Source organism: Tursiops truncatus, chromosome 11, assembly GCF_011762595.2.
Source record: "Tursiops truncatus isolate mTurTru1 chromosome 11, mTurTru1.mat.Y, whole genome shotgun sequence".
NCBI lineage: Eukaryota > Metazoa > Chordata > Mammalia > Artiodactyla > Delphinidae > Tursiops > Tursiops truncatus.
In genome coordinates, this window is record NC_047044.1 from 2,857,690 (window position 1) to 2,883,576 (window position 25,887).

At 61.7% G+C, this 25,887-nt stretch overlaps 1 protein-coding gene across 5 annotated transcripts in view; it reads right to left on the reverse strand.

Moving 5' to 3' along the window:
- Positions 1-25,887, reverse strand: part of TBC1D22A (TBC1 domain family member 22A) — a 357,101-nt gene that overhangs the window by 42,399 nt on the left and 288,815 nt on the right. The window contains exon 13 of one of the 5 annotated variants that reach the window (XM_019933128.3): positions 1,175-1,728. The exons of the other annotated variants lie outside the window; for them this stretch is intronic. Within the exon in view, the coding sequence (XP_019788687.2) occupies positions 1,600-1,728 (129 nt within the window). The 3' untranslated portion in view covers positions 1,175-1,599. Of the gene's footprint in view, positions 1-1,174; positions 1,729-25,887 lie in introns of those variants that run through there. 5 annotated transcript variants of the gene reach the window in all.

The following is a 25,887-nucleotide window of genomic DNA, read 5'->3' on the forward strand; positions in this document are numbered from 1 at the left end:
TTGCGTCCCCAGCATTTGGGCTGCACAGACTACCCGAGCCGCGGTGGGCAGTGCCCGGGGCCTACGCAGGACGGGCCTTCATGGAACTGGACGCCCGGCAGGAAAGCAGCAGTGGGCCACGGGGGCCTTGCGCGGGGAGGAACCCCTGATGCCAGGGTGGGGGGCAGGGACCGGCCAGCAGGGGTGCTCTCCGTCTGCTCTAAGGCTAGCAGGTCCCTCTGCTGATCTGGGGGCTTCTGACGCTTACACAGTATTTTGTGCTGATTTCCACGCACATGTAACGAGCCAAAAATAAGGAACGCACAGCATCACACACGTGCAACTGTGTACTTTGACCCTCGGCTGCACAGCCTCTGGGCAGCGACCTGGCACCTGAGCTGTGCCAAGATGGGTGGTGGCGGAGCTGCCCCGGGAGGGCTGGCAGTGGTGGGAAGAGATGCCTGCGCGTGGATGAAAGTCTGGGGCAGAGGTCAGGAGCCTGTCCTGGGCTCAGGGCTCAGAGGCTATGGCTGTGGTCTAGAGCTCCACGGGGGTGTCCACGTCACCACGGGCGACATGCCCGTGACAGGTGCTCTCTGGCCAGGGCGGGCAATGTGGGGGAAGCAGGACGAGCCCCGGCAGAGCCCAGGGCAGGGCGGGTCTGGCACCTTCTGCAGCTGGGCTCACGGCCCCAGTGACCAACACACTGCAGCAGCGATCAAGTCCACAACACACCCGGAGACGCAGCAAGCAGAGGGGCGCGGGCCACGTGGCCCCCGCGGTGTGGGTGCAGGTGCAGCAGCGGAGCCCCTCACGGCTCCGATCACAGAGCTGGAGCGTCTGGACCCACCTGTCCAGGTGGCCCAGGCGAGCGAGGCTGTGGCTGGCGGCTGAGCGTCCGCCCGACGCCCCGCACCACCCAGCGGAAGGGCTCCCGCCCGCGCAGGCTCCTCGACAGACCAGCCGGGGCGGTTCTCTGTTTCCAGAGGTCATGGATGGAAAGTAAGGCAATTTCTAGAGGCCGCACTCTGCTCCCAGCTGCTGCAGCCGGAGGCTCCCCAGCCTCGCCGTCTGCCTTCCAGCCACGTTTAGGCCAAGGGAGCAAGTACGCGGCAAAGTTAAAGTGACGAAGTTACAGAAATCCGCCTGCTGTCAGAGGCCTGGGAGAGCAGAGATTTCATAGGTTAGTGCAACGTTTCACTTGTGACTTTGTCTACGTTTTATTCTCTTTCACTCAACAGAACAGAATTTTTACATTTCCAGGTAGGTAAGGAGATGGCAGCCACCTCCCTCTGCCCCCGGCACCCGGACAGCAGGCCACTTGGAGAGGGTCTGCCTCTCAGGCCGCCCCGGCTGGGGGCTCCACGAGGTGGGCGTTTGGCAAGGATGCTCCAGGGTCGGGAGAGGGGGACGCCCGGCCCCTCTCTGGCCCCGCGTGGCCGGGACCCTCCCTGGCTCTCTTTGGTATCTCAGAAAACAGAGGCCGCCTGGCCCTCGCCAGGCCCTGGACCACGTCCCGGCCAGCCGCTCCAGCAAGGCCTCTCCTTGGCCGTGGCCTTCAGCCGGCCGGCAGTGGGGTGTGCTGCCCGGGGCGGGGAGGCCACGGCGGTGGGCCCGGGCTCATTTCTTGTAGTGATTGGGGGCGTCCGCGAAGACAAACTTGAGGCGGTAGGCCTCGGCCAGCAGCAGGCTGACGTCTTCGTCGCCCCAGTGGGCTGTGGGCAGGTTCTGGAGGAAGAGCAGCAGCTCCTGGGGGGAGAGAGACAGCCTGGGTCAGACGGGGCAGCCAGCTGTGTCGGGCAGGGGCCCCGCGGGAGGAGCCTTGAGGAAATGCACAGGGCCACGGCGGGGTGAGCCTGGGGGGCCGCCGAGCCCCCGAGAATCGTGTCCCCTCCCAGCTTGAGCCCGAGGGCCCCACGCCCTGTAGCCAGGAGGAAGCCCCCCGGGAGGCTCCCAGGCCTGCTGGGACGCGGAGGGCAGTACGCACGCCCCCGGCCTCCCGGCACTCTGGGGCCCAGGGCCATCTGGGCGGGGATGCCCAGCCGCGGGGGGCGCTCAGGGCTCAGACCCAGAAGCCAGGCCTGGGCTCAGATGCTGGCTGTGCTGCCTCCCGGCTGGTGGACCCCGGGGCCCCGGGTTCCCCATCGAGACAAGGGCCCCAGCTCCCACTGGGGCCGCCAGTGCCTGGCGCTCGGCGATGCGGGGGCCTGTACCCGGCCTGCTGTCCTCACGATGCCCCCCCGCAGCGCACGTCCCTCTCCCCACTCCCCAGTGGAGAGCCACACGTCAGGACGCTCTGCCAGTGCGGCTTCCCTGTTGCTGCTTTCCCTTCCTCGGTCCCATTTCCTTTTGCATTTTGGACACTTTCTGGGGGCCTTTAAATTGAATTCATGGAGCCAACTTCACTGGCAGAACGTCCCCGGGGACGTATCAACACCAATCTGCTGTCTTTCACCATTAGATGCAGCTTACACGGACGCCAGTCCAATTCTGAGCAGGTCGTAAATAAACACCTTTGATTTGATTTTTAATCCACTTCGCTTCATATCATCATGACCTCGCTACCTGCAAGGTGAGGAGCAATGCCCCCATTGCGGTAGCTCAGCAACTCTCCTGCACACTCAATTTCAGAATCTAATTTAGTCCCCCAGGTTCAGTGGACGGAGAGAGAATAGAAATGCCTGGTGGTCCGCAGCCTGCAATGTTAAAGAAGGAAAAATCTGTCCGGGTGACCTTTACGAGAGGCAGGGGACACAGCCGAACATGCCCTTAAATGCAGATATTTTTTTAAAAAGGCCTGTCTTATTTACGAGCTGGGCAGCGACACCTTCGACCTGGGAGCCACGGCACATCTATTAGCCACATCATTCGGGAAAAGGGCTATCGGTCACGATGCTGTCACTGGGTCACACCCCAGGGGACCCGCCAGCCCCTGCGATGGTGGCAGGGAGGGCCCGGTCCAGCAGCCCACGAGGGCAATTCCGTTTTTAATCTTAACTTCTCTGTAAACAGTGCTGTGACCACGTCTGCAGAATAAAAGTTAAAGGAAGGTTTGCTCACAACACTGAGGTTGTGAGGAATCAAAGACAAGTCGCATCCCCGTGGTTCTTTTCTTCCCGTGTCCACGAGATGCCACCACGGCAACAAAGCCACGGCCTGGGGCATCCCACCCCCTCCATCGGCCTGTGTCACCGTGCCCTCCCATGCTGGCATGTGCTGTCCGCGGTGGCCGGGAGGGACCGTAGCGATGGTGCCGTCCCCGCTGCGCGGCCTGGAGGCCTGCTGTTCTCAGCCCCCAGCAAGGTCACGGTCACCCCGGAGGCTGGAGGCCCGCAGCACCCGGCCCCGCAGAGGGCAGCGGCCCCGAATCTCAGGTTGCCTGGGGTCTCGGTATGATGAGCGATTTGACTGTCCTCTGGACACTCTGGGTGTCACCTCGCGAGCGTGTGGATCGTGGCTGGTGGTCCCTCTTACCAGGCAGTCCCCTGCGGAGGCCCCGCCAACACCACCCCGGCCACAGGTAGCCCTGCAGGCATTGCGGTGCGGCTGACGGCAGTGGGGGGAGCAGGGGGGCAGGGTGAAGGGCGGGGCCCTGAGCTGGGTTATTGCCGGGGACATCTTTTCCACAGAGTCCTTCCCGCTCTGACTTTCGCCTCTGGGTAGGTTCCAAGAGGTGAGCCTTCCAACGTTAAAGAGTGAATAATGTTTCCGGCTTTGGGGACTTCTTGCCAAAAGAGTTTCATTTTTCCAGAGACAGGAATCACGTTACCATCTGCAAAGTATGACTATCTCTATCTCTTTTGTCCCTCCCAGAAAGGACGAAATGGTGACACAGTGGCGTCCAGGAAGGTGGGCAGGGGTCCCCTCTCAGGACCCCACGTTCTCTGTCTGGTTGGCCCCTGTGAGGCCCCCGTGAGCCCAGCAGTAAGCCCACACACAGCCAGACACAGAGGAGCAGGTCCAAGCCCAGCACACCCCCATCACGACCCCACAGAACCCTGGAAGCACATCCTTGGTGTCATCACCGACGTCATGGGGTGCTCTGTCTCCTCTGTGACATCAACAGGTCCACGTGCCCCCATGTCCCCGACATGAAGCACACAGCACACGGTGCCGACCTGTGAACAGTCACTAGGGCACAGTCGGCTAAAGGTACGCACACTTGTAAAGGATGCTGAACGCGGGGCTCACATCCAGCCCTGCACCACTCAGCCACGCCGGTCTCCTGGCTCTCTGTGCCTCGGTTTCCTCATCTGTAAATGGGGACAGTAACGCGCCTCCCTCTCTGGGTTGTTAATTTGCGCCAGGATATAAAAGCACAGGATGAGTGTCACCTGCTGCCGCTATTATTCAACTAGTTCAGTCACTGTTCGCGGCGGGGCTGATCGTCACGGCAGCAGTAGTGGCGTTTGTGCCGCATAAATTCCTATCTGTGGGAAACGCCAGGGAGTTTGGCAAACAAGCTTAAGACGAAATGGAATCCTCCCTGGACAGCAGCTCAGAGGAGGCAGCGCTGGCATCTTGAGGAAGGAAAGACACCACACGTGTCGACCTACGGGCTGTGGCTAGGACCCCGACCCGGGAGCCGCATGGGACCCTTTTGAGGGAACTTGAAGGAGTGCCTGTGGACTGGATCGTCCAATTCCGGCGTCTGGTACAAAAGGCACTGCGTGTCATCAAAACGGCCCCAAACAGTCCATTAAGGAAGAGCAGCTCTGGGTGCAAGGCAGACAGGTCCCCTCACTCCACCTGCCTCTGCGTCAGGGCACACGCGCCATCACATGGCCAGCTCTGCCCTCGGGGGCCAGACAGAGGATCACGAGGCGAACAACGCTCAGCTCTGCGCAGGGGTCCAGCCAGGCGAGACTGGCTGGCGGCTCTCGACGCGGCCCCCCGTCTGTCCCCCCGCTATGGGGGTCTCGGAGGAGATGTGGGTAGATCACACTCCAGATCTCAGATACTTGGTCTGAACAAAAGTTTGCGAAATGTTCCTTAACTTTAATATCGATCACAGGTTGAAGGTAATGTTACAGATGTACTGGGTTAAATAAAATATGAATCTCACTGGTTTTCCCCTTTCTGTGAGGCTCCCAGAAGCTCTCCCTTGTGGCGGGCGCTCCTCTCCAGTGGACAATGCTGCTCTGATTACACCCAGCACAGCCATGCTGCTCTGATTACACCCAGCACAGCCCCCTGCTCCGGGGCAGCAGCCACGACGGTGCCGACCACGCTACCTTCTGCAAACCCTCAGGCACAGGACTCACCCCAAGGCTCCAGGTCAAGGCCGGCTCCGCGCACGTGGTAAAGCACACCGAGGCCAGGATTTTACAGCCTGGCCACGCGCAGAGACGAGTGAATTAATCATGACGGGGCTGAAGGCCCAGATGCGAACCCTGAGTATTTTCTCGCCTTAACTGAGAAGACGGAACAGCAAGCCCCGCGCTGACACGGGCAGGTGACAGGCCTGATTGGTTTAATTCACTTCTCCACCACGTTCCGGCAACTTGTGCAGCTCGGCCAGCAAACCTGCCGCGGAAGGGCGGCCCTGGGTGCCACGTGGGGGCGCCATGGGGACACGCAGGCTGGGGTGGGCAAGGCTGGGGCCTCGGGCATTTCTCCCACATCCTCAGCCTTCCAGGCGAGGAACCGGAGGCGGGGGAGGCAGGAAGCCTGGCCCAGGGCCTGGGTGGCTCGGCGCCTGTGCAGCAGGCGGGTCTGTCCCCGTGGGGCTGGGCAACGTCAGAGCACAGGTGGCCGGGAACTCTGGAAGCCAAGGCTGCGTCTGCCGGGCGGGGACAGTGACAGGAGTGACCTCCAGGCCGGGAGGGTCCGAGGGGCAGTGACTCAGCCACGCTCAGTGCAGGAGTGGCCCTGTGGTCCATCATCTCCATGTCACCAACATCCCACTGACACCCGGCGGGCCCTGGGGGCGTCACCGCCTCAGAGGTGCCGGGCAGCTCCTGCCAGGGCTGTGCTGAGGACCTGAGTACCCAGCGCACACAAGTTTAGCAGGACGCCCGGCACACGGGAACTGCCACCATGGCCGTCACCACCCTCGTCGTGCTTGTGGCCGTGGCCCCGGCTACCAGGACCTCAGACGACGAGAGTGGTGGTCACACAGAGCAGCCGGGGCTGGAATCTGTGTGGCACCTGCGTCCAGGCCTGCCCTTTGTGGGCGGATACGCTGGTCTGGGCCCGCGTGGCCAGCCTCCCACCCCCCTGCCCACCCAGGCGAGTCTCCTCCAAAGGTCAAAGGTCACGGTCCAGGCCCAAACCCAGTGCCCGGCAGCCGGTGCAAGGCCAGGTCATTTGTGTTCCTGCCTGTGCAGGGGCTGCTGGGGCTTGAATCCACATTCAACGTAAAATACCTGTTCTTGGTCAGTACATGTGTAAAAGGGAAGAAAAAAAGGAGCCGAGATTAAATTACCCTGAAGCGGGTTTGCGGCGACTGCCGGCAGCGCAGACAGCAGCGGGTTGCCGGGCAATTCTGATGGTCCGGGGGCTCTGGCCGGGCCTCCCTAGGCACCCCCGGGGGTGGGGGACAGGGCGGGCACGGCACCATGAGTCGGGAAGCTGGCGTGCGTCTGGCACATGGTCCTGGAGTCACGCGTGACCATCCAGTCCGCGGCTCTCTCCTTTCTACGCCTCCACCCACTGTCTGCTCCTTCAGCCAGGACCTTCCCGTCGGCGTAAGGAGACGGGACCCTGCACTGGGCCACACGACGGCGTCTGCAGGAACAGGCCGGGCTCTGTCCCCTGCGTGGCGACGGCTGCTACAGGCAAGGGCATGCTACAGGCAAGGACAAACACGAACCTCGGGGGTCACCACTCAGAGAAGGTCCCAGGGCCGTCCCTCGAGTCAGTGGTCAACCACGAGCTGCCCTGGGCCCAGAGTTCACTTTGTGCCAAGCACCAGGCTACACGCTGACCTTCCGACCAATCCCGGGGCTCCCCCATCCCCGTGTCTACGACCAATCCCGGGCTCCCCCACCCCCCGTGTCTACGACCAATCCCAGGGCTCCCGCCCCTCCCCCCCGTGTCTACGACCAATCTCGGGCTCCCTCCCCTCCCCCCATGTCTACGACCAATCCCGGGGCTCCCCCCCCTCCCCCCCCATGTCTACGACCAATCCCAGGGCTCCCACACGCTCCACCTGGGAAAGAGGAATCTGGGACCCCAGGAATCTTATTGACCGCTCAGTTCACGCCTGGCGCTGGGAGGGCTGCTTCCCCCAGGGCTACCCTCCTGAGCCCTGAACCTGACCTCTGCAAGACCCTGCCTCTCTGAGAGGCCACATGCTCAGAGGGGACTGCCCCCCTCAAATGTGCCCCCCTGCTCTCCCCCCAACACTTAAAGGGACGCCTCCTTGTGACCCGGCAGCCCTGGGCTGGAGGTCAGACAGCCGAGGCTCTGACCTGGTCCTTCCTCCTAGAGCTGAGAGCTGACCAGAGGATAAGACCTCGGGAAGCCCCCTGGGTGGGCAGAAGGATTTGGGGGCGAACAGGGCTATGATGCTCCAAAGGCCCTGTCCCGCTCCACTGGCACCCCCCCTCCTGCACCAGCCCCAGCCCCAGGAGGGCCCCAGAGGCCCTAGTATGAAAATTACCTATGAAAAGTTCACCCTTATTTCCCTTATTTTTAACCTATCACACTCGATGCCCTTTAGCCAGGAGATCAAAGAATACAGAACTCACCCTGACGCTCAGCAGACACGAAGGCGGCCCTGCAAAGGTCAGTCCGCCCGGCTCGCTGCTCCTCCCAGGCAGATGCTCGCTCGGGCGCCCGACTCGCCACGTCCAGTCCTGCGTCCCCACCAGATTCGGACCCCGGCATCCAGGAAGACAGAGCCCCTGCTGTCTTGGGGGGCGGGGAGGGGGGGAGGCTCGGGTCCTAACACCTTCCGGGAGGGGCTGGGCAGCTGGAGGCCATCAGGGCCGTGCTGGGCGCCCTGGGGCTGCTTCCTGCCTCCCTCCCTCTCCCCTCCCTCCCAGATGGTCCTGTGACAGCTGATTCCTTTGACAATCCAGTTATTAGTTTGAAAATCTTGTCAAGTTCTGGACCAAACCAGGGCTAAAAATAGAAGGACGGTGACAGCCGGCTGGGATGGACGGCCAGCTGCCAGGCTGACCCACTGGCTGGTGACAGCCCTCCAGAAGGTTGGATATGGAAGGTGACACCACAGAGAGCGATCTTCTGAGGACCCTGGGAGGTGCGCTTTCCTTGCAATTAATTTCATATTTCTTTGCCAAAAAAGGAATTCTAAAGAGAAAACACCTTTGGGTACTGAAAACACAAGCTTGACATGAGTGCCCCAATCGAGCGAGCTCTGCGTTTCATACGCATGGCTGAGGGGCGTTTGATCAGCACACAGAGGATATTTAAAATCCTGGCACGGCAGTTACAGCCAGCTCCATCCCGCAGGGACCTCTCCGCTTCGTGGGCTGGAGGGCCGGGCGGCTGGTCGCAGACGGGGTGCGATGGTGAGATGGAGATGCTGTCCATGGAGGCCCCTCGAGAACGCCCGGTCGGGAAGGACGCCCACTTACGGGGGTAAGGCCCCAGGCCCGTGTTTATCTACACGCAGCAGAGACGCCCCTTCCAAGCGTGCAGAGGGAAGGCGCCGTGCAGAAGGCTCGGGAGCCTGGAGGTGGCGCCGTTACCCCCCCCCACCCCGCCCGAGAAATCAGAGGAGGGGGTCACGGGACAGAGGCGGGGGTGGGGTGGGGGAACTGCTGCAGGCTGCCGGCTGAACCCGCCCCCCTGCCCCGGGGGTGCTGGCTGCACAGGCTAGCGGCAGCTCCCACAGCCTCCCACGTCCCCGGGGGCTACCCTGCCAGGCTCCGGGGCAGGGACGGCGTCAGCCCAGCGGTGCCAGCCCATGTGGCTCCCCACACGTGGCCCTCTCCCCATGGCCAGTGTCCCCCCAGTGCCGCTCTTCCCTATTGACCACCCCTTCCTGAAACCCCCTTGCCCCACCTTGCCTGCAGTTCACTGCCCATCCCCCTGGCCAGCCTGCCAGTCTCCTTGGTGAACCCTCCCCCTGCCAGGCGTCTCAGGGTCGGGGGCCGCCCTCCCTGGAGCCAGGGTCACCCGCACCCGTGTCCCCACCCCCAGCTGTCCCTGAACCCCGTCCTTGCATGTCCTGTGCCTGCCTGCACCCCTCTGCACTTGTATGCCGCTTGCCATCACACGACCATGTAAGGGCTCCCGAACTAAACATGTCCCCTCCCTCCCCCTCCCTCCCCCTCCCTCCACAGACGGGGGCACGTAGCCCGCACACACGGTGCCCTCACCACAGCGGTAAGACCCCTGCTCCCAGGACCGAGCCCTCCCTCTCGGGTCCAGCCCACCCCGGCTCCCCGGGCCCTTCCACCCTGCCTCGCTCGCACCCCAGCCCAGCCCACCACCACCCTCTGGTGGATGACCGCGGGGCCCCCTGGTTTCCCAGCCCACCCCAAATCCATCACCAGCACGGCCGCAACACCGGCTTCGTCTTAAAAAGGAAAACCGTCCCCCAGCGACCCTGCTCTCCACAAGCCACCGAACAGCTGGCGCTGGTGCTGGCCCTACAGCCCAGACCCGCAGGCTGGGGTCCTTGCGGCTTGGCTCTGGTCGGCTCCAAGCCCACCCAGGCCGCTCTCCCGTTGAGAGACACCAACATTCAGCTCCTCCTCCAAGGGTGTCCCCTGGCACGTCCCACGACCGTCAGGTCCCGCGTGCACCCCGAGAGCCCATCCCCGGCCACCCGAACTGAGCGCCGAGATGTGCTGCGGGCCGGCCCAGGGCCCCTGGGGGACGGCGGGGGCATCTTCCTTCCCAAGAAAGGCCCTAAAGGAGACACTTATCTCTAGGGTCTGCTGCAGATGGGACTCCCGCACTCCTCAGGGGAAGATAACAGAGCCCCGGGCTCTGGAGCAGGGCGCCCTCCAGTGGCCGGCACGCAGTCACAGCTGGCAGATGGCCGAGGAGACAGGAAAAGGCCACCCGGCCGGCCGGACAGGGGACAACAGGGTCCCATGAGGTGGGCTGCCTCAGGGCCAGGCTGATGGGGACGCTCGGGGCCCTGACCACTCTTCAGACTGCCCCGAAACAGCCAGGGGGCCCAGGAGCCCCGGGGCTGGCCAGTGGAGACACTGCTCCTTCCTTCTGCAAGTGGCTGAGCTCAGAGAGACAGACCGCTGGGAAAGCCACCACACAGTGGCCTTATGGCTCCCACGAGCTCAGGGTCCTCCTCAACCCCAGGGAGGTGGGGGTCTTCCAGGAAGGCCACCAGGGACCACCAAGACCTCTAGGCACAACACCCTGGTGAACTCGCCCAGTCCCCAGGAAGGCTCTCAGCCCAGATGACAGCTGAGACACGAGACTTTCGCCCACCGGGGAGAGAGGCGGCCAGCAGGGCCACAGCTGGACCCACGGAACCAGGATGTTCCACGACAGTGAGCCACACGCGCAGAGGCTGCACCCGGACCGCTGGTGGTGCCGACTTGCAGCAGAGCTGGTTTCACAGACTCACCAGCAAAATGATATTTTCATTGTCATACACATTGTAAAACTGATTAATTTTCCCAAGCTGTTCAAGTATGTTCTCACATTGATTTTCCCGCTGCCTGGGAGGCCGGGAGGGAAAACGCGCAGCGTGTCTCGGCCCGCAAGGCCCGCTTTCATGCCAGCGTGTGCTGGGGCCACCCTGTGAGATGTGGGGAAAGCGCCCAGGACCACGGGGGCGTGAGAGCACCGCGCGTGCATACAATCGCCTCTGAGGGTGGCAAGTGGACTCAAAGCCACTCAGGCCCTCCTGGTGGGCTCCTGGGAGGAGCCTGGAGGCACGAAAGGGGCATTTTACATGGATAACAGCCCTTTGCCAGACACGTTTTGCAAATATTTCCGCCCACTCTGTGCTCTGTCTTCTCACGCCCTTGACACTGTCCTTCACAGAGCAGAAGATTTCATTTGAGTAAGCCCAGCTTACCAGGATCGCGTCTTTGGTGTTGCAGCTAAAAAGGCATCACCGTGTCCACGGCCACCCAGGTTGTCTCCTAGGTCGACTTCCAGCAGCTTCGTAAGTTCTGCGTCTCAAATGTGGGTCTGTGATCCACGCTGGGTTCATCTAGCGAAGGTGGCAGGTCCGTGTCTGGACTCAGTTTTCTGCACGGGGATGGCCTGCTGTCCCAGCCCCACGTGCTAAGAGGCCACCTCTGCTCCGTTGTGTTGCCTTTGCCCCTCGTCCAAGGCCCGCTGACTCCGTTTACGGGGCTATTTCCGGGCTCTCTGTTACGTCCCAGTGGTCTACGTGTCTCCTCTTTTGCCACACACCCTGCGACCACACCCTCCCTCACCTGGCCTTTGAACACGCTTTGCTGAAACCCTTTGGGGAGTTTGGGTTTGGGGAGTTGTTCTGAGCACGAGCCGCCCGTTTTCGCTGTGTGGCCCTGAAATAAACCTCTCTTCGCTCCAAACGCCGACGTCTCGGTTTGTCTGGCCTCACTGCGCGTCGGGCGCACGAACGTGCGTCGCGTAACATCTTGATGTCTGTAGCCTCACAGTCCATGGGGATGCTGGGCAGCGTCAGCCTCCATCTTTGCTCTTTGCCAATATTGTCTGGGCCATCTGGGTCTTCTGCCTCCTTCCTACGAGCTTTGGAATCAGTTTGCCAACAATCCGATAACTTGCTGAGACGTTTATAGACTTTTGAAACTTTGAACGAGTGAATTCACAGCGACCTGGGGCAGGTGAGGGCCTCCCTGCTAGGTATCCCCCAGCTCCCTGGCCCAGGCCTGTGTGAAGGGCCCAGCCGTCATCTGGTGGCGTCAGCGACGACTCTGGCCCCTCGGCAGACGGACCACACCTCCCCAGCCCGCCCGAGCCGCCCTTCGGCAGGGGGTGTGAGTGGAGGCTCTGGGGCCAGGCCGCCCGTGCCATCCGCCAGCGCTGCCCTCGCTAGGGGGTGAGCTGGGTGCCTCACCCGGCCCAGCTGTAAATGGGACGACGACAGCGCTGACATTGTGGTGCTGCTGGGAGAACGGGGCAGATGCACAGAGCCCACGGCTGGTGTGCGCCCACCATGTCCGCGCCCCTTCCCCCGCAGTTCCCGTACAACCCCCGTCTACACAGCAGGGCTTCGGCTGCACCAAATGCTCCGATCCCCTGACTCCAAGGCCCAGGATCTCAGCCACTGAGGTCGTGTCTGGGCACCTGCACGCGTCCCGCTGCAGTGACCCGTGCACTCCAGAGTCCGCAGGAGCTGAGCGTGTAGGGGCCCGTGTGCCGGTCGGGCCACGTCCACGGGACCAAGAAGGAGGTCCCAAGGAAGGGCACTGGCCAGTGGGCACGAGGCTCCCCTGCACCTGCGGCTCACCTTCCTGGGGGCCCCTCCCGGCTGCCATCACCTCCTGAGCCCCCCAGCGGTGCCTGGAAGGTGGGGCTGGTGGGCCCTGGGTGAGCAGAAGCTGCCTTACTCCGCCCTTCGCCCCCCACTTGCCTCTATGCTGCAGGCGAAAGGGCCTTTTCCCCTCGGGAGAAGGGGAAAGAACCTTCTGGGATAAGTAGACCAACTCTGGGAGAGGAACTCTGGGGTCACAGACGTCGCCTTACAGCTCACTTACAATGTGCAGCTCCACCGAGGGCCTCCGGCAGCCCTGGTGCAAGGCTCGGACCTCGGCTCAGGAAGGCTGCGGGGAGGGGGAGGGACGGGGATTTGGGTGGTTCGGGCTCTTTTTCTACAAAAGAAGCCAAAGGCAGCGACATTTTAGAACACCCTTACCCTGGGTGCTGGCGGAAGGTTTGCGCCTCCCATCCCTCCAAGTACACGATGCCCTGAGACCCTCCGTCCAGGGGCATCTGGCCTGACCAGGAGTGATGGGGCACTCCGACTAAAGGGCTGCCTCTGGCGGGAGGCCAGGGCCCCCCGTGGAGCAGGACACACGTGAAAGGAGGAGGACGCGTCGGGGCAGTGAGCCGCGAGGCTCTCCCGTGTCTCCTGGATGCCGAGGCCCCCATGCCTCCTCCCTGGTCTCTGCCAGGCCCCAGGGACTGAGCCCTGGGCAGGTTCCTCCAGCCAGGGCCCTTCCTGCGTGTGCAGGCCCAGAACGCGCAGCAGAGAGCACGCGGGGCCAAGGGGACCCTGCGGACAGGGCGGCAGGGAAGGGACCCAGGCTCCCCAGGCCCGGCTCTGTGATTCAAGCCCCTGCTTCCCAGACACTGGGCGCTGCGTAAACATCCCTCCAGGGGGACACCATCCACTGAGCTACAGGACAAGTGCCCCGACGGTGAGGTTTAAAATGCAAGCTTCTTCCTGGAAACTGTTCAAAACTAATGAACTAGCTGCGCGGCAGGGCTTCTACCTCCTGATTCCAGTGAGACCCGGGCTGTAAATCGCCTGGCGTGAGGACACTTTCCTTTTGTTTTCAGGAACCTTAAAGGATCACCGTCAAGTACTCTGGACCTGAGATTTACGGACTTTTAGAGGCAAAAGTGTCTCTTCAGTCTTCATCAATTCAGAACGGTGTTTAAAGAGGAGATTCTCCTCCGCCCCCTACCCTCATCTGCTCCGCCAAGGGTCTCAGCGACAAAAGGGACACCGCTGGGCTGAAGCTGGGACTGGGGGTGAGGAAAGAGCTGGCTCCCAGGTCCTGATCCACTGGCATGGCCCCTACCCGGGAGACAGAGGCAGGATTTCCAGGAGAGGCCCTCCCGGAGGCCAAGGCTTCGGTTCGGGTGTTCTCTTTCCAGAGCCACATTCTGGGGAGGTGTGTGGTTCCTTATGCTGTCTCCACAGCGCGGTCACCCTCAGGGCCTTTATATGATTTTACCATAGGACTCAGTTCCTTGAGGGCAAAGGCTCGGACAGACCAGGCCCAGCAGCCTCTGGAACTTCACCGTGCTCGACTGAGAGCAGCAGGGCATGTGTCCAAGTAAATGTTGAGTGGAGGGCAGGTGGGCAGGTGGATGGATGGATGGGCGGGTGGGTGGGTGGATGGATGGATCAATGGGTGGGTGGATGGGTGGGTAGATGGGTGGGTGGGTGGGTGTATGCATGGGTGGATGGATAGATAGGTGGATGGATGGATGGATGGGTGGGCGGATGGGTGGGTGGGTGGATGGATGGATGGATGGATGGGTGGGCGGATGGGTGGGTGGATGGATGCAGGGGCAGGTAGGAGGATGGACAGATAAAATAATAAACAAAACAACGTCTGGGATGGTCCTGAAAGTAGGCTGTGGCTCTAACCCTCCCACTGGAAGCCAGCTAGTCCCGTAAGCAGCCAACCTCAGCCTGAGCCTGTGGGGCCACGGCTACACCAGATTCCGTACGTGCTCCCAGCGCCTGGCAGAGGGCCCAGCACACGGGAGGCTTATGTTCCATTAGCACCATTACTGATCAAACTGGTGCATAAGAACGCGAACACGTTCTGTGCCAGATACCATTTCATAGCGCAGAGATCTCAGTCACGTTCATGTTTTATCCAGATACCATTTCATAGCGCAGAAATCTCAGTCACATTCATGCTTTATCCAGTGAGTGCTACTTGGGAACTAGTGGAATCTGACACATAAACTGTAATCTTTAAACTAAGATATTAGCCAAGTCGATCCCTTCCCTTCCTTTCCTGCCTCCCTCCCTCCCTCCCCAGGAAAACGCAGCACAAAAAAACAATCCAATACTAAATACTAATCCTAATCCAATCCTAATCCAATCCCCAATACTAAACGTGGCCAACAAAGGAAAAACCTGCACCTTGAGAGAGGCGTTTGGCACAAATGTCTCAGCCCCGTTTCTTCTCGCAGAATCGTGCTGCCTGCGATTGGGCAGGCGGGTTGGGGTGTGGCTGGGAGCCCAGGTATGGAGTTGGATTGCCCTGGGGTCTGGTCAGCTGTGTGACCCTGGGTGGTCCATCTCTGAACCCCAGATGTAGGGACAACCCCACCCTCTGGCAGAGCTCTTTCAAGGATTAAAATGTTACATATAGAGAGCACAGTGAGCTCTGCAAAAGACACACAGAACATGGGGCAGCTCCTGGGAGGACTGGGATCTGGACCTCCCACTTGGGAGGGCAGGACGGTGAGGACAGGTGACCCGATCAAGGCCCTAACCCCGGGCGTGGAGTCTGAATCCCAGGCCCCTCCAGCTAGCGCCCACTCAGGGCCGCCTGTTGGCAGGCAGTCGGGACAGGCATGTTTTTTTGGTGGTGGTGGCGGGGGGGGCGGGGGGAGTCGAGTTCTCATAGGACCGACGCACCACCTCGGCACCAAGAACCACGTGGCAAGTGGCCCGCCACCAGCCCAGGCCCAGAGCAGCAACACTGAAGCGTCCAGGACCACCCCCAGGGTCACCATGTCCGGCTGCCGGGCTGCAGGTGGAGGGCAGGCCGGGCAGGGGCAGCTCCCCAGGGCCTGGCCGGCTGCCACACCAGGGAAGCTTCCAGGTAAACAGCCCGCTTCCTGAACCGCCCCCCGTGACCCGGGAGACCCAGCTGGGGTGGGTCTCCCGGGTCCCACCAGGAAAGAAGCGACAGTTCCACACATACACTCAGCGCCTGTGCGATCTGATTATTTCCACTGATTTCTAAATACATGCAGCTCAACTTCTGCTCAAAATCATGTCACTGCTCCCAAGGAGGAGGAATCGCCTTAAGAGTCACTGGGCTTCACTGGGGGCGCTGTGGCCGCTTCTCCTGCTCTGTCTCCAGCGTGACAGAGGCGTCACCTAACAATGCAGGGGAGTGCGTGCAGAATCAGACTGGTACTTAAGAGTGCGACTCTAACCAAGGGCGACCATGTCACAGGAGGCGTCACATTGTTTGACTCTGCGACAGGTTCACAGGCTGGCGTGCACGTCCCAGCAAGAATGAGGTTATTCCAACGGGATTATTTGGAAACATAAACCCAGCACTGGGGGCTCCCCTGGTGGCGCAGTGGTTAAGAATCCGCCTGCCAGTGCAGGGGACATGGGTTTGATCCCTGGTCCGGGAAGATCCCACATGCTGTGGAGCAACTAAGCCCGTGCGCCACAGCTACTGAGCCTGTGCTCTAGAGCCTGCGAGCCACAACTACTGAGCCCGCAAGCCACAACTACTGAGCCTGTGTGCCGCAACTACTGAGCCCGCAGGCCTAGAGTCCAGTGCTCTGCAACAAGAAAAGCCACTGCAATGAGAAACCCGTGCACAGCAACGAAGAGTAGCCCCTGCTTGCCGCAACTAGAGAAAGCCTGAGAGCAGCAACAAAGACCCAACACAGCCAAAAATAAATTAAATTAAAAACAAAAACAAAACCAGCACCAAGAGCCAAGCCTCTCCCCCGCAGCAACGCCTGAGTACAAACGTGCACGTCGGCTACGGCAGCACCAGTGCAGGCCCATGGCAAGCACTGACCCCCGGACAGGAAGTGGCCGAGAGCAGATGAGGGAGTCTGCAGACAGGGGCTGGCCCATCGCCCTGAGACCCCTGGGGAAGGTGGCTTCACACCTGTCCCCATGGGTCACCCTCCGCACGGCCCCTATCGGGACCCCGTGGGAGCACAGTATCAAAGCTCCTTGTGGAGAACAAGAAGGGTGGCAACCCCGCTATGACAGCGATGAAGGAGCTGGGGTCCTCTAGGGCACCTCAGTGCCTGGGCGACGTGGGTCCCGGGCGCGTACCCCGGATAGGGTGTGTGGGACGTGTGGCCGCACGTGGTACCACGCCAGTGCCAACTGTATCCTCTGAGATGCTCCAACCAGCAACCTCCGCCCCAGACGCCCCACCCAGCAGTTACTCCTGGGGGAGTGGCCTTTGGAGGCCTGAGTCCTGGTTCCTAATCGGTCACTGATGAGCCCAGGGGTGACTCAGTGTGGACACACAGCAGTGAAACACACGAGGTCAGCTTCTGGCAAAGGCTCGGTGCGGGACTCAGGAGGGTCTTTCCAGGCCGAGGGGCCCAAATCCAGGCTGGGCCACCAGGGGGGATGGCCCCAGCCTCCAGAGCCGGCTGCATGTGGGTTCTAGGCTCCTGCCAGACAGGCAGCTGGGACGCACACAGCTGTCCACTGACACCCCGAGGAGGCTCCCCCAAGGATGTGCCAGCCTGGACGAGAAGGGGAGGCACCTGCTGGAGCCCTCACCCCCGAAGGGACAACGTGCCAAGCAGGGCCCCGGGGGGGCGGTGGGGTCACTGCATACACACGGTTCTCATAGCTTCTCCAGGAAAACACACCCACGTCATGCCCAGCTTCAGGTACCCGCGGTCCACTGCCTAACCCACTGCCATGCAAGGCCAAGGGCACCTGGGGTGGGGCATGTGTCCTTAGCCGGAACACACAAAGCACACAGAGCGCAGTGGGCGCGGCCCAGTACCTCCACTGTCACTTTCACAAGCTGTAACTCTGGGCGTTCTCCTTCAGTAAGGGTGGGGGGCCTGGGGGGACCCTGAGATGCTCTACCTTCCCAACTCCTTGCCCTCAGAATGACAGGGGACTAGGAATCCTTTAGGTGACAGTGTCACTAGTGATGAGTCTCCACGAGTACCTGTGCTCCCCCTGCATCCGTGACAATCCTGAGAGCGGGTGCAGGTCCCCACCCCTCAGAGGAAGACGCTGAACCCCACACAGGGACACACTCTGGTCTCGGCTGTGAGGTTCGCCGGGGGCTGGAGGTGCTCAGCAGGGTGGGGTCCCTGCTTCGGGCGCAGAGTGTGAGGCTGGGGACGGGGGCAGCATAGCTCCCGCAGACAGAGCCCCAGGAAAGCCTGCCCCAGCAGAGAAGGAAAGATGGGGGGCATGGCGGGGTCCTCAGCTCCCTGACAAGCGGCAGCAGGTGTCCCGTATGCCTGCTGCGAGGGGTGCGAAGAAGGGCGGGAGGCTGGGTGTCTGCAAACCTCCCGCATCCCGTCCAGCTGGACCCTCCGCCCCCGCCGGCCCAGCTGAGCATCACACACACGAAATAAGAGAAGACCAAATATTGTTTCTTTGCATGAGGAATTACAAGATCAATGCAACTTCTTCTGTGTGCTATATATCAAAAAACAAACACCCCGAAATTGAATTAAGAAATCCTATCGTGTTTGCCCTGAAAATCCTCAAACTAATAAGGGCAACAAAATGAACGTCCCGTACAGATCAAGAGCTTTGAGGATTGAAAGTGGATCGCAAGGCAGATTTCTTCGAGCACTTCCATCAGTTTCATCTCATCTCTGTTATTTATGCGGCATGAGGGGAGAGGACTTGGTGAGCCCAGGACCTTGTGGTCGAGTTTGTTACTTTTGCGCTGGACCCCCTCCAGGGGCCGGAATGGGTGAGCCAGGCCTGCGGGGGGTGAGCGTGCCACCGGTCACCACCTCGCCTGGACGGCAGCAGTCCCCGCTCCAGGGCCCCAGGTGTGCTAGACAGTCCCCACCCCCTGCTGCTCTCTGAGTTCCTCTCGGGACCTGGTCCCGGGATGGGCAGGGGGGGAAGTGGCCACCGCTCGGGGTCACACAGGGGGTGGTGGCCAGGGATCGAGCTCAGAACTGCTGAGTCACCTGGGCTCTTTGTGCCCCAAGTCTCTGAGTCCGAGGGGGCGTGTGTACAGCTTCATCCCCCAGACATCTCCCGCCACCCACCAGAGCCTCCCCGGAAGGGCCTGGGCCAGGGCCGTGGCCACAATGGGGCTGAGCAGGGGTGGCCATGGCTGGGAGCCACAGGAAGCTGGCATCCGAGCCCTGCGGTCCCTGCGCTTCTCTGTGCCTCGTTTTCCAGCCTGAAAGGGGGAATCTGAGGCCCCCAAAACCGTTTGCTCTTGCCCGGGACCTGCTCTGCCAACGCCACCCAGCCACCCGGGCAGCCCCTAAACGGCTCCCCCCGGCCAACACCTCCAGCCCGGACGGCCCTATCAGGACGGTGCTGGCACGTGGCCACGTCCTGAAGGATGAACGGAGCGCGCTCCCCTCCGTGCGGCAACCCCTCCCCGGCACAGAGCCCTGGGGGCCTGGGGGTGCGCGATGGCCTCGTGGAAACCCAGGACGTGGTTAAATGAGGACCCAGGAGAGAGGACGGAACCACCGCGAGGCACAGGGGTTCCTTCCACAAGGCAGCCCAGAAGGCAGCCCAGGAGCCAGCGGCTACCCCAGCTAATCCCGGGTTCGGCAAGAGGACACGGCCGGGGGACGTTTGATTTCTTTCTGTCCCAGGTTTACAGGAAGCGGCACAGGCTTCTCCGCCTTAGCAGCCCACGTAAGTGGCTGCTGAGCCTATTAGGGTTGACTCCATCCCTCCAAGTTTTGCCACCGGAAAATCCTGAATCAGACCTGCCCACATTCAGGAAGGCTTCGAAGCAGTGAGGGCCCACTGGCACCTGGGGAGGCAGAGTGCCGCCGACCAGCTGGCCCAAGAGCCACGCACGCTTCCCTTACACCCCAGCCAGCGCAGCCACGCGGGGCGGCAGGCCCACCCGCAGGCCTGTGAGGTGGTGCTTCCACGCTGGTGTTTTGGCGCGGGTGTCCGTGGAAGGTGGCAGGACGGACCGCGTGGCAGCCGAGGGGGGGCTGTGAGGGAGACGTTTTCATAAGGCCCGAGATGTAATGACATTTCTTCAGGGACTGAACAGATGAGCTTCTCCGAGTTGACCTACCTTAGATATCACACACCATTAATGAGATAATAAGGGCCTTTCAATTAATGATTTGAATGGTGGGTGTAATTTTTTTCTTTAATAGCAAGACTAATTCGCAGCAGAAATGAGCAGGGAGAGAGATGCTCTCGGCTGCCCTCCACCTCACCGGCAGGGCAGGCTCGTCCTGATGGAGGCTCGGCTGGGAAACCTCCAGACCAAGTGGGCTGTGTCAGGATGCAATCCAGGCCCCGAGGGAGGGAAAGGGCCTCAGTGCTGGGGGTGGAATGTCACTCTCCACCAGGAAAGAGAAATTCTTCCTTTGTGAAAGGGAGGGAAGGGGAGGGAGGGAGGAGGGAGGGAGAGGATGGGGAGGGGTGAGGGAGGGGAGGGAGGGCAGGTGGAGGTGGGGAGGGGGAGGGGAGGGAGGGGGAAGGGACAGGAGAGGAGGGAGGACCCACCAGTGCTCCCAGGGGTCCTAAAAAGCAGCCCTGCAGAACCAGAGTCACTTCCCCAGCAGATCCCAACTTTGCCTCACAAGCTGGAATTGCCTGGGCCCTCAGAGGCACCCAATAGTGAAAGCCACAGCCTGCACCGCGGGCAGCCCTTGCTGGGCAAACTCTGGGGACCTGTGTCACGCTCAGGCTCTGGGGCCTGGGGGCGGCCACCCCAAGCAGCCCTCAGCAGGGCGGGCTCACAACCTGCTCGGTCCCTGACCCAGGGACTTTCAGAGGTGCCACATAACAAGCAATTAAAATGCAGCCAAACTTCACGCTAAATACACTTTTTCTCATACAGCATAAAAGGATTTTAAAAATTATTATTTTGAAATTATTTAGCGGCAAGTAATTCGCTTAACTTAAGATCGGCTACGATTCCTAAGAAGTCCTTGTGGGCGCCGGGACCGCTGTGAAGTGACGAGCTCGACCCCACGTTTATGCTGGAACATCGACACGTTTAAAGGAAGATGAAGTTGCACAGCGAATGAAATGGACAGGACGTTACTTTCTATAGACGTCACCTGAATGTTTGTTGACTTCACCTTTTGGAGCCCATTTCCTCCAAGTCGCAAAGAACACACGCTGCTTCCTGAGACTGCGGTGGCCGCCCTGCCCCAAGCTTGTGCCCAAACTGGGTCCTGAGTGAGGCTGCATCTCCACGTGAACTCGACGGCCATCCCAGGGAGGCTGCGGCCTCGGTTCAAAGTGTGTCATGTAGGCAATCCACGGGTCCTGGAGCTTCTCCCAGGCCTGACGAACAGCGCCATGCCGCCACCTGGCACAGCTGGGCGTGGGAAACGGCCACCCTCGGCCCGGCCAGGCTCGCCATGCCGCCACCTGGCACGGCTGGGCGTGGGAAACGGCCACCTCGGCCCGGCCAGGCTCGCCTGCAGACTGAGGACGAGAGCTTTAGGGGTCTGAGCTGCGAGCTGGCTCTGGAGCCCCAGTTGGGGTGACCCCCAGGGAGGCGCAGCCCTCAGAGGGGCGCTGGCAGCCGGCTCCTGGTCACTCCGCACTGACGGTCAGAAGCGCCTTCTGCCGAGAGGAAGAGCACGTGAACCCGGGGAGAGGCGGACAGCAAGGGCCCAGCTCCAGCCTCATCTGTCAGAGGAGGCCTGGTGGCCCCGCTGTGCCCACAGCGTCTCTGCTGCGCAAGGCAGTGCCTCCGTCTTCCCCGCGTGTCCAGGGCTCAACCCAGGCAGACGCCACCCGCCCGCCAGGAGAGAGGCAGCGGCAGGCCGAGGAGTTTCTTGTCCGCTTTGTGGTCGTGGATCTTACGGGAAACAGCAGCGGCTCAGCCACGGAGCTCACACCCCTGTGTGTGTCACAGCGCCGTCAGGAGGACGCGGAGAGGGCTCACTGCTGGCCCGGCCCCTGCAGCAGATTCCGCATCTCCGCACTTCGAGAGGAACCCGCTTCCGCCTGCCAAGGACACTACCCTCCAGCAAGATCGCAAACACACTTCCTGTGCACCCAGGGAAGCAGGACGGGACACCGGAGCCGGAGGGAGCTGAGCACCCACCCGTGGCACCCGTGCATGGCGGCACCTCCACGTCACCGTGGCCACCCAGTCCCCCGGATCGGGACCTCTGGGGCTGAGAGCCAGGGGCCATCCGGGACGCCAGCCACCGACCAGGATCCCAGGAAGAGAAGCACGGCGTTGAGTTCACAGCTCGGGAAACTGTCCAGAGACGGAGACCTGGCGCTTTGCAGACTGAACGGGCCCAATGACCACTCCGGCAGGATGACAGAAAGCCACCTCACCAGACGCCTCAGGAGGGGGATGGACAAAAGCCCCCTGAGGCGGGCCATGGGCAGAAAGGAGGGAATAAAGGCCTGGACGATGGCACTACATTTCTCAGCAGCAGTGCTGGGCACGAAGAGCGTGGAGCGGCGTGTTCAACGGCCAGAGGGGCCGGCTCCACCCTCCAGGCCGTCCCATCCTCTCTCACCCTGACTCCCCGCCGTGCTCCTGGACTCTGGGGGTGGCAGGGGATCGGGCTGCGGGAGCGCCCTGGGCAGGACGCCGGGAGGACGCTGTGTGCAGTGCCCACTCGTGGGATTTCTGGAGAAGCTGCCACTTCCAATAAACCACGGCGGGGGTGAACCTGTGAAGAATTTGCAACGTGGGGACACAACTGCTAAGTCCAAGGGTGACAGGAGAGGACCGACTGACTCCCGTGAGCAGCACTTGGCCCCAACAAGGGGCAGCCCGGCCAGGCCGCCCTCTGACCAGGACGCCGGGAGCCGGGGGCCATGGGGGCAAGAGCGAATCCGCACCTTCCCTTCCTGATTGAAAAGTCGTTATTTAAATAAATCAAGAAAGAGCTATTTAGGGCTTCCCTGGTGACGCAGTGGTTGAGAGTCTGCCTGCCGATGCAGGGGACACGGGTTCGTGCCCCGGTCCGGGAAGATCCCACATGCCGCGGAGCGGCTGGGCCCGTGAGCCATGGCCGCTGAGCCTGCGCGTCCGGAGCCTGTGCTCCGCAACGGGAGAGGCCACAACAGTGAGAGGCCCGCGTACCGCAACAAAAAAAAGAAAAAAGAAAAAGAAAGAGCTATTTATAAAGACACAGGTAAATACAAAACACAAAAACGAAAGACAACCTAAGATTGAAACTGGCACCTTTTGACGTGAGGGGAAGGTGGGGAGAAGGTATGGCTTGTTTTAGGTGAAAAGGTGTTTAGAACTTTCCGTCTTTTAAAAATATATATACATAAGTAGCTTTAACATTTGTTTAAAAATTACGATGACTGGGCAAGAATACGTGGGGACAGTGCCAACCCCACCCACCCCTCTCCGCTTTCTGTTCGAAAACCCTCTGCTGAGCCATCTTCTGAGAACTGATGGAAATGCCACACCCGAAGGGAAACCGCTGGACCGCCACGCGAGAATCCTCACATCTGAACTTCAGTGAGGGCTGCGTAACCAAAAAGCTGACACTGTCTCACCTCAGCTCTCGTTAACACTCCTACTGGACCCCGGCCACGCCCGGGGCTCAGGAGCACGTAGCCCATCGTGACAGGGCGAGCAACGCAGAGCCTGAGAATCACCACCGAAGGGGTGACAGCGCTCGTCACGGCATCCCCACAAGAAGAAAAAGAAAACCGGGCATGGGGAGCAGGTGCGGACAGGTCCCCGGCTCTGCCCCGCGGGCGCTGCCGGCTCAGGCTGTCCGTACAGGGATGTGCACTTTCACTCGGGCCCAAGGCCAGGTGTGGCCAGGTGTGGCCCGGTGACGCGTGGACACAGAGCGGCACGCTGGCTCTCCAGGTGGCAGTTAGCGGCCTGGGTGCAGCCCTGGGGTCACCAGGCCCAGCAGGGCCCCGCGGGCTCGGGTTCCATGTGCTCATCCCCCAGAGAGAGCAGGACCTGCCGCGGTGAGGGCTGATTTAATAAGAGCACAGCCGTGTCTGGGGACGGTCGTGGGACAAAGACTCCCACCTCTGTTCTTCAAACGGCCGTGGAGAGCGCAGTTCTTAAAGGGACACGACCCGTGGGAGGGCAGGGGCCACCAGGGGGCTAGGTGGAGGTGGGGGGCGGGAACCCAGCGAGGGGTGGGGACAGCCAGCTCCTGCCTCCCCTCCCACTCGTCACTCGCTGAGACTACCACGCGCACCGCCACCCACAGGGGCCTGTCCTCGGCGAAGACGGAGAACTACGGAAACATGTCGCAGACACTGGCGTGGCAGGAGGGGCAGGCGGGCGTCAAGGAGAATCCCTCAGATCGGCGAGTCATCCAGGCCTGCGCGCGGCGGGGACGGCAGGGGTGTGAGGACCACCTGCCCCAGAGACAACGCGTACCGGGCACTCTCCGAGACCAGGCACCTCGATCGGCAAGTCTGGCACGTGGACGGTCACTCCCTCCGCGGTCCAGCCCCTCCCGCCCCGCAGAGAAGGTGCTGCCGCAGGCATCGCACTGTTCCAGCGGACCACGAAGCGGACGTGGCCTCCTGCCAACACTAACGGGGCCCGTCCCTGTGATGGAAAGGAGCCCGTGGCCATCGCAACGAGCGCGCAAGAGGCCGCGGTACAGAAGGACCCAAGCCGACTCCACGTGCGGCCACGGGGTCGTCTCTCTTCCCTCCCACCACGGAAGAGCCTTCGCTTCTCCGGGCTACAAACCCAGCGCCGGCCTCTACGCCTCGTTCACCCTGACCCTGCTGGCTCACTGACGGGTCCCCCGACCCACCGGCACAGGGCACGTCTCAGCACCGGATGACACGGCCGGCGGAGCTCCCATCCTGTGAGCCCGGCCCGGCCCCTGCCCTGCCCTGCAGGCTTCGAGCCCCGGGCTTGAGGGCAGGCAAGGTCCACCTGCCTCCTGAGATGCTCGGCCCGGGATGCCCCCCTCAGCTCCCCGCCGTCCTTCCTGTGTGGACAGACACTTGTCCCAGGTCACGCTCCCCCTCTGCTGGGGGCGGCGTGGTGGCAGAGATGAGGATCCCTGTTGAAACTGCAGGGCGGCAGCAGGCCAGGGCCCAACGCTGCAGCATCGGCAGCACTCAGGTGGGCCTCGGCCACTCCTGCCACCCGCCCTTCCCGGCCAGGCCGCCCCTGCCCACCTGCCTGCCCTGTGGGGCGTGAGCGCACCCAGCCACGGCCCTGCCCCCCACCCGGCACCGTGCGAGCCCTCTTTCCTAAGAGCTTCACGATGGCACGCTAGACTGCGCGGCAAGGGGCCGGCACCCCTAGGGCTCCTAGTCAGGAAAGGTCCCAGCTGACACTCCATCCGCCTCCGCGTCCATGCACACCCACACTTCGACAGGCGCGCCACCCACGGGAGCACAGGAAAGCACAATCCACCGGAAGATTAGGTTTCAACTGACCCGATTTTGTCTTTTAAATGTCTTGAAATGATGAAGAAAGAGACAATTGATCTTTACATTGACATTTCCTGACATTTGCTGCTTCAGATGAACCCAAGATGAAACACAAACCGCTGGAGGTTAACCCGTGGAAGGCCACTTGGCAGAGCAAACTCAGTGCCGCCTGACACAGACGCACACCTGCCCTGGGGCCATTCCTCTGACCCAGCGGAGGGGATGACGCCAGGGGACTAATTAGCTGCCTCGGGGGACTGAGTGCACCGCGGATCAAAACAGCAATGGACTTGCCCAGGAGGTGCTGGAGCTCCAAACGCAGGCGAGCAGGCCAGCGCTGGAGGCGAGGCCGTGACCCCACGCTTGAGGCCTCAGTGACGGGGCGTCGGGTGGCCCCCCCAGGGGTCCCCACGGACAGAGGGCAGGAAGATCTTCCGGAAGGTCCGCCGACTCTGCCGTCTGGTTTCAGAGCAAAGGGAAGGAACGGAGTGGGGACGGGCAAAGGCGCGCAGAGGCGGCCCCTCCATCCTGTCGGAGGCCCCGAGACCTCACGGTCGCGGACACCCCACGCCCACGGGGCAGAGGACACTCGCCGGGGGTGACGGCCCCGCAGGTGTGAGCACAGGCTGTCTCCGCTCCACCCGCTTCCACGGGTAACCGCGGCTGATCTTCAAAGGCCCGGAAGTCCAACCTGACAAAGGCTCTAGCTGACGAGCATTTACAGGAGGCCTCTGGCAAAGCAAACGCATTCCACGGGGCTGCGGCCAGAGGCTGAGCACACCGGGCGCCAGCGTCCAGGCCGGAGGACATGTAATGGGCGAGGACAGGTGAGCGGCGAGGTCGCTTGGCCCTGTGTCTGCACGCTGAGCCCGGCTCCGGCTCCTCAAAGCTCAGGCTTTGGACCTTGTTGTCTTTCTTTCTGTCTTTGTAAATCAGAGATGCCCCAGAGATTCTTTTAATGGCTTTACTAGTAGGCTGTTTACCAAAGATCCCAGAAGTCTGCGGTGAGGGTGGCGTGCTGAGTGCAG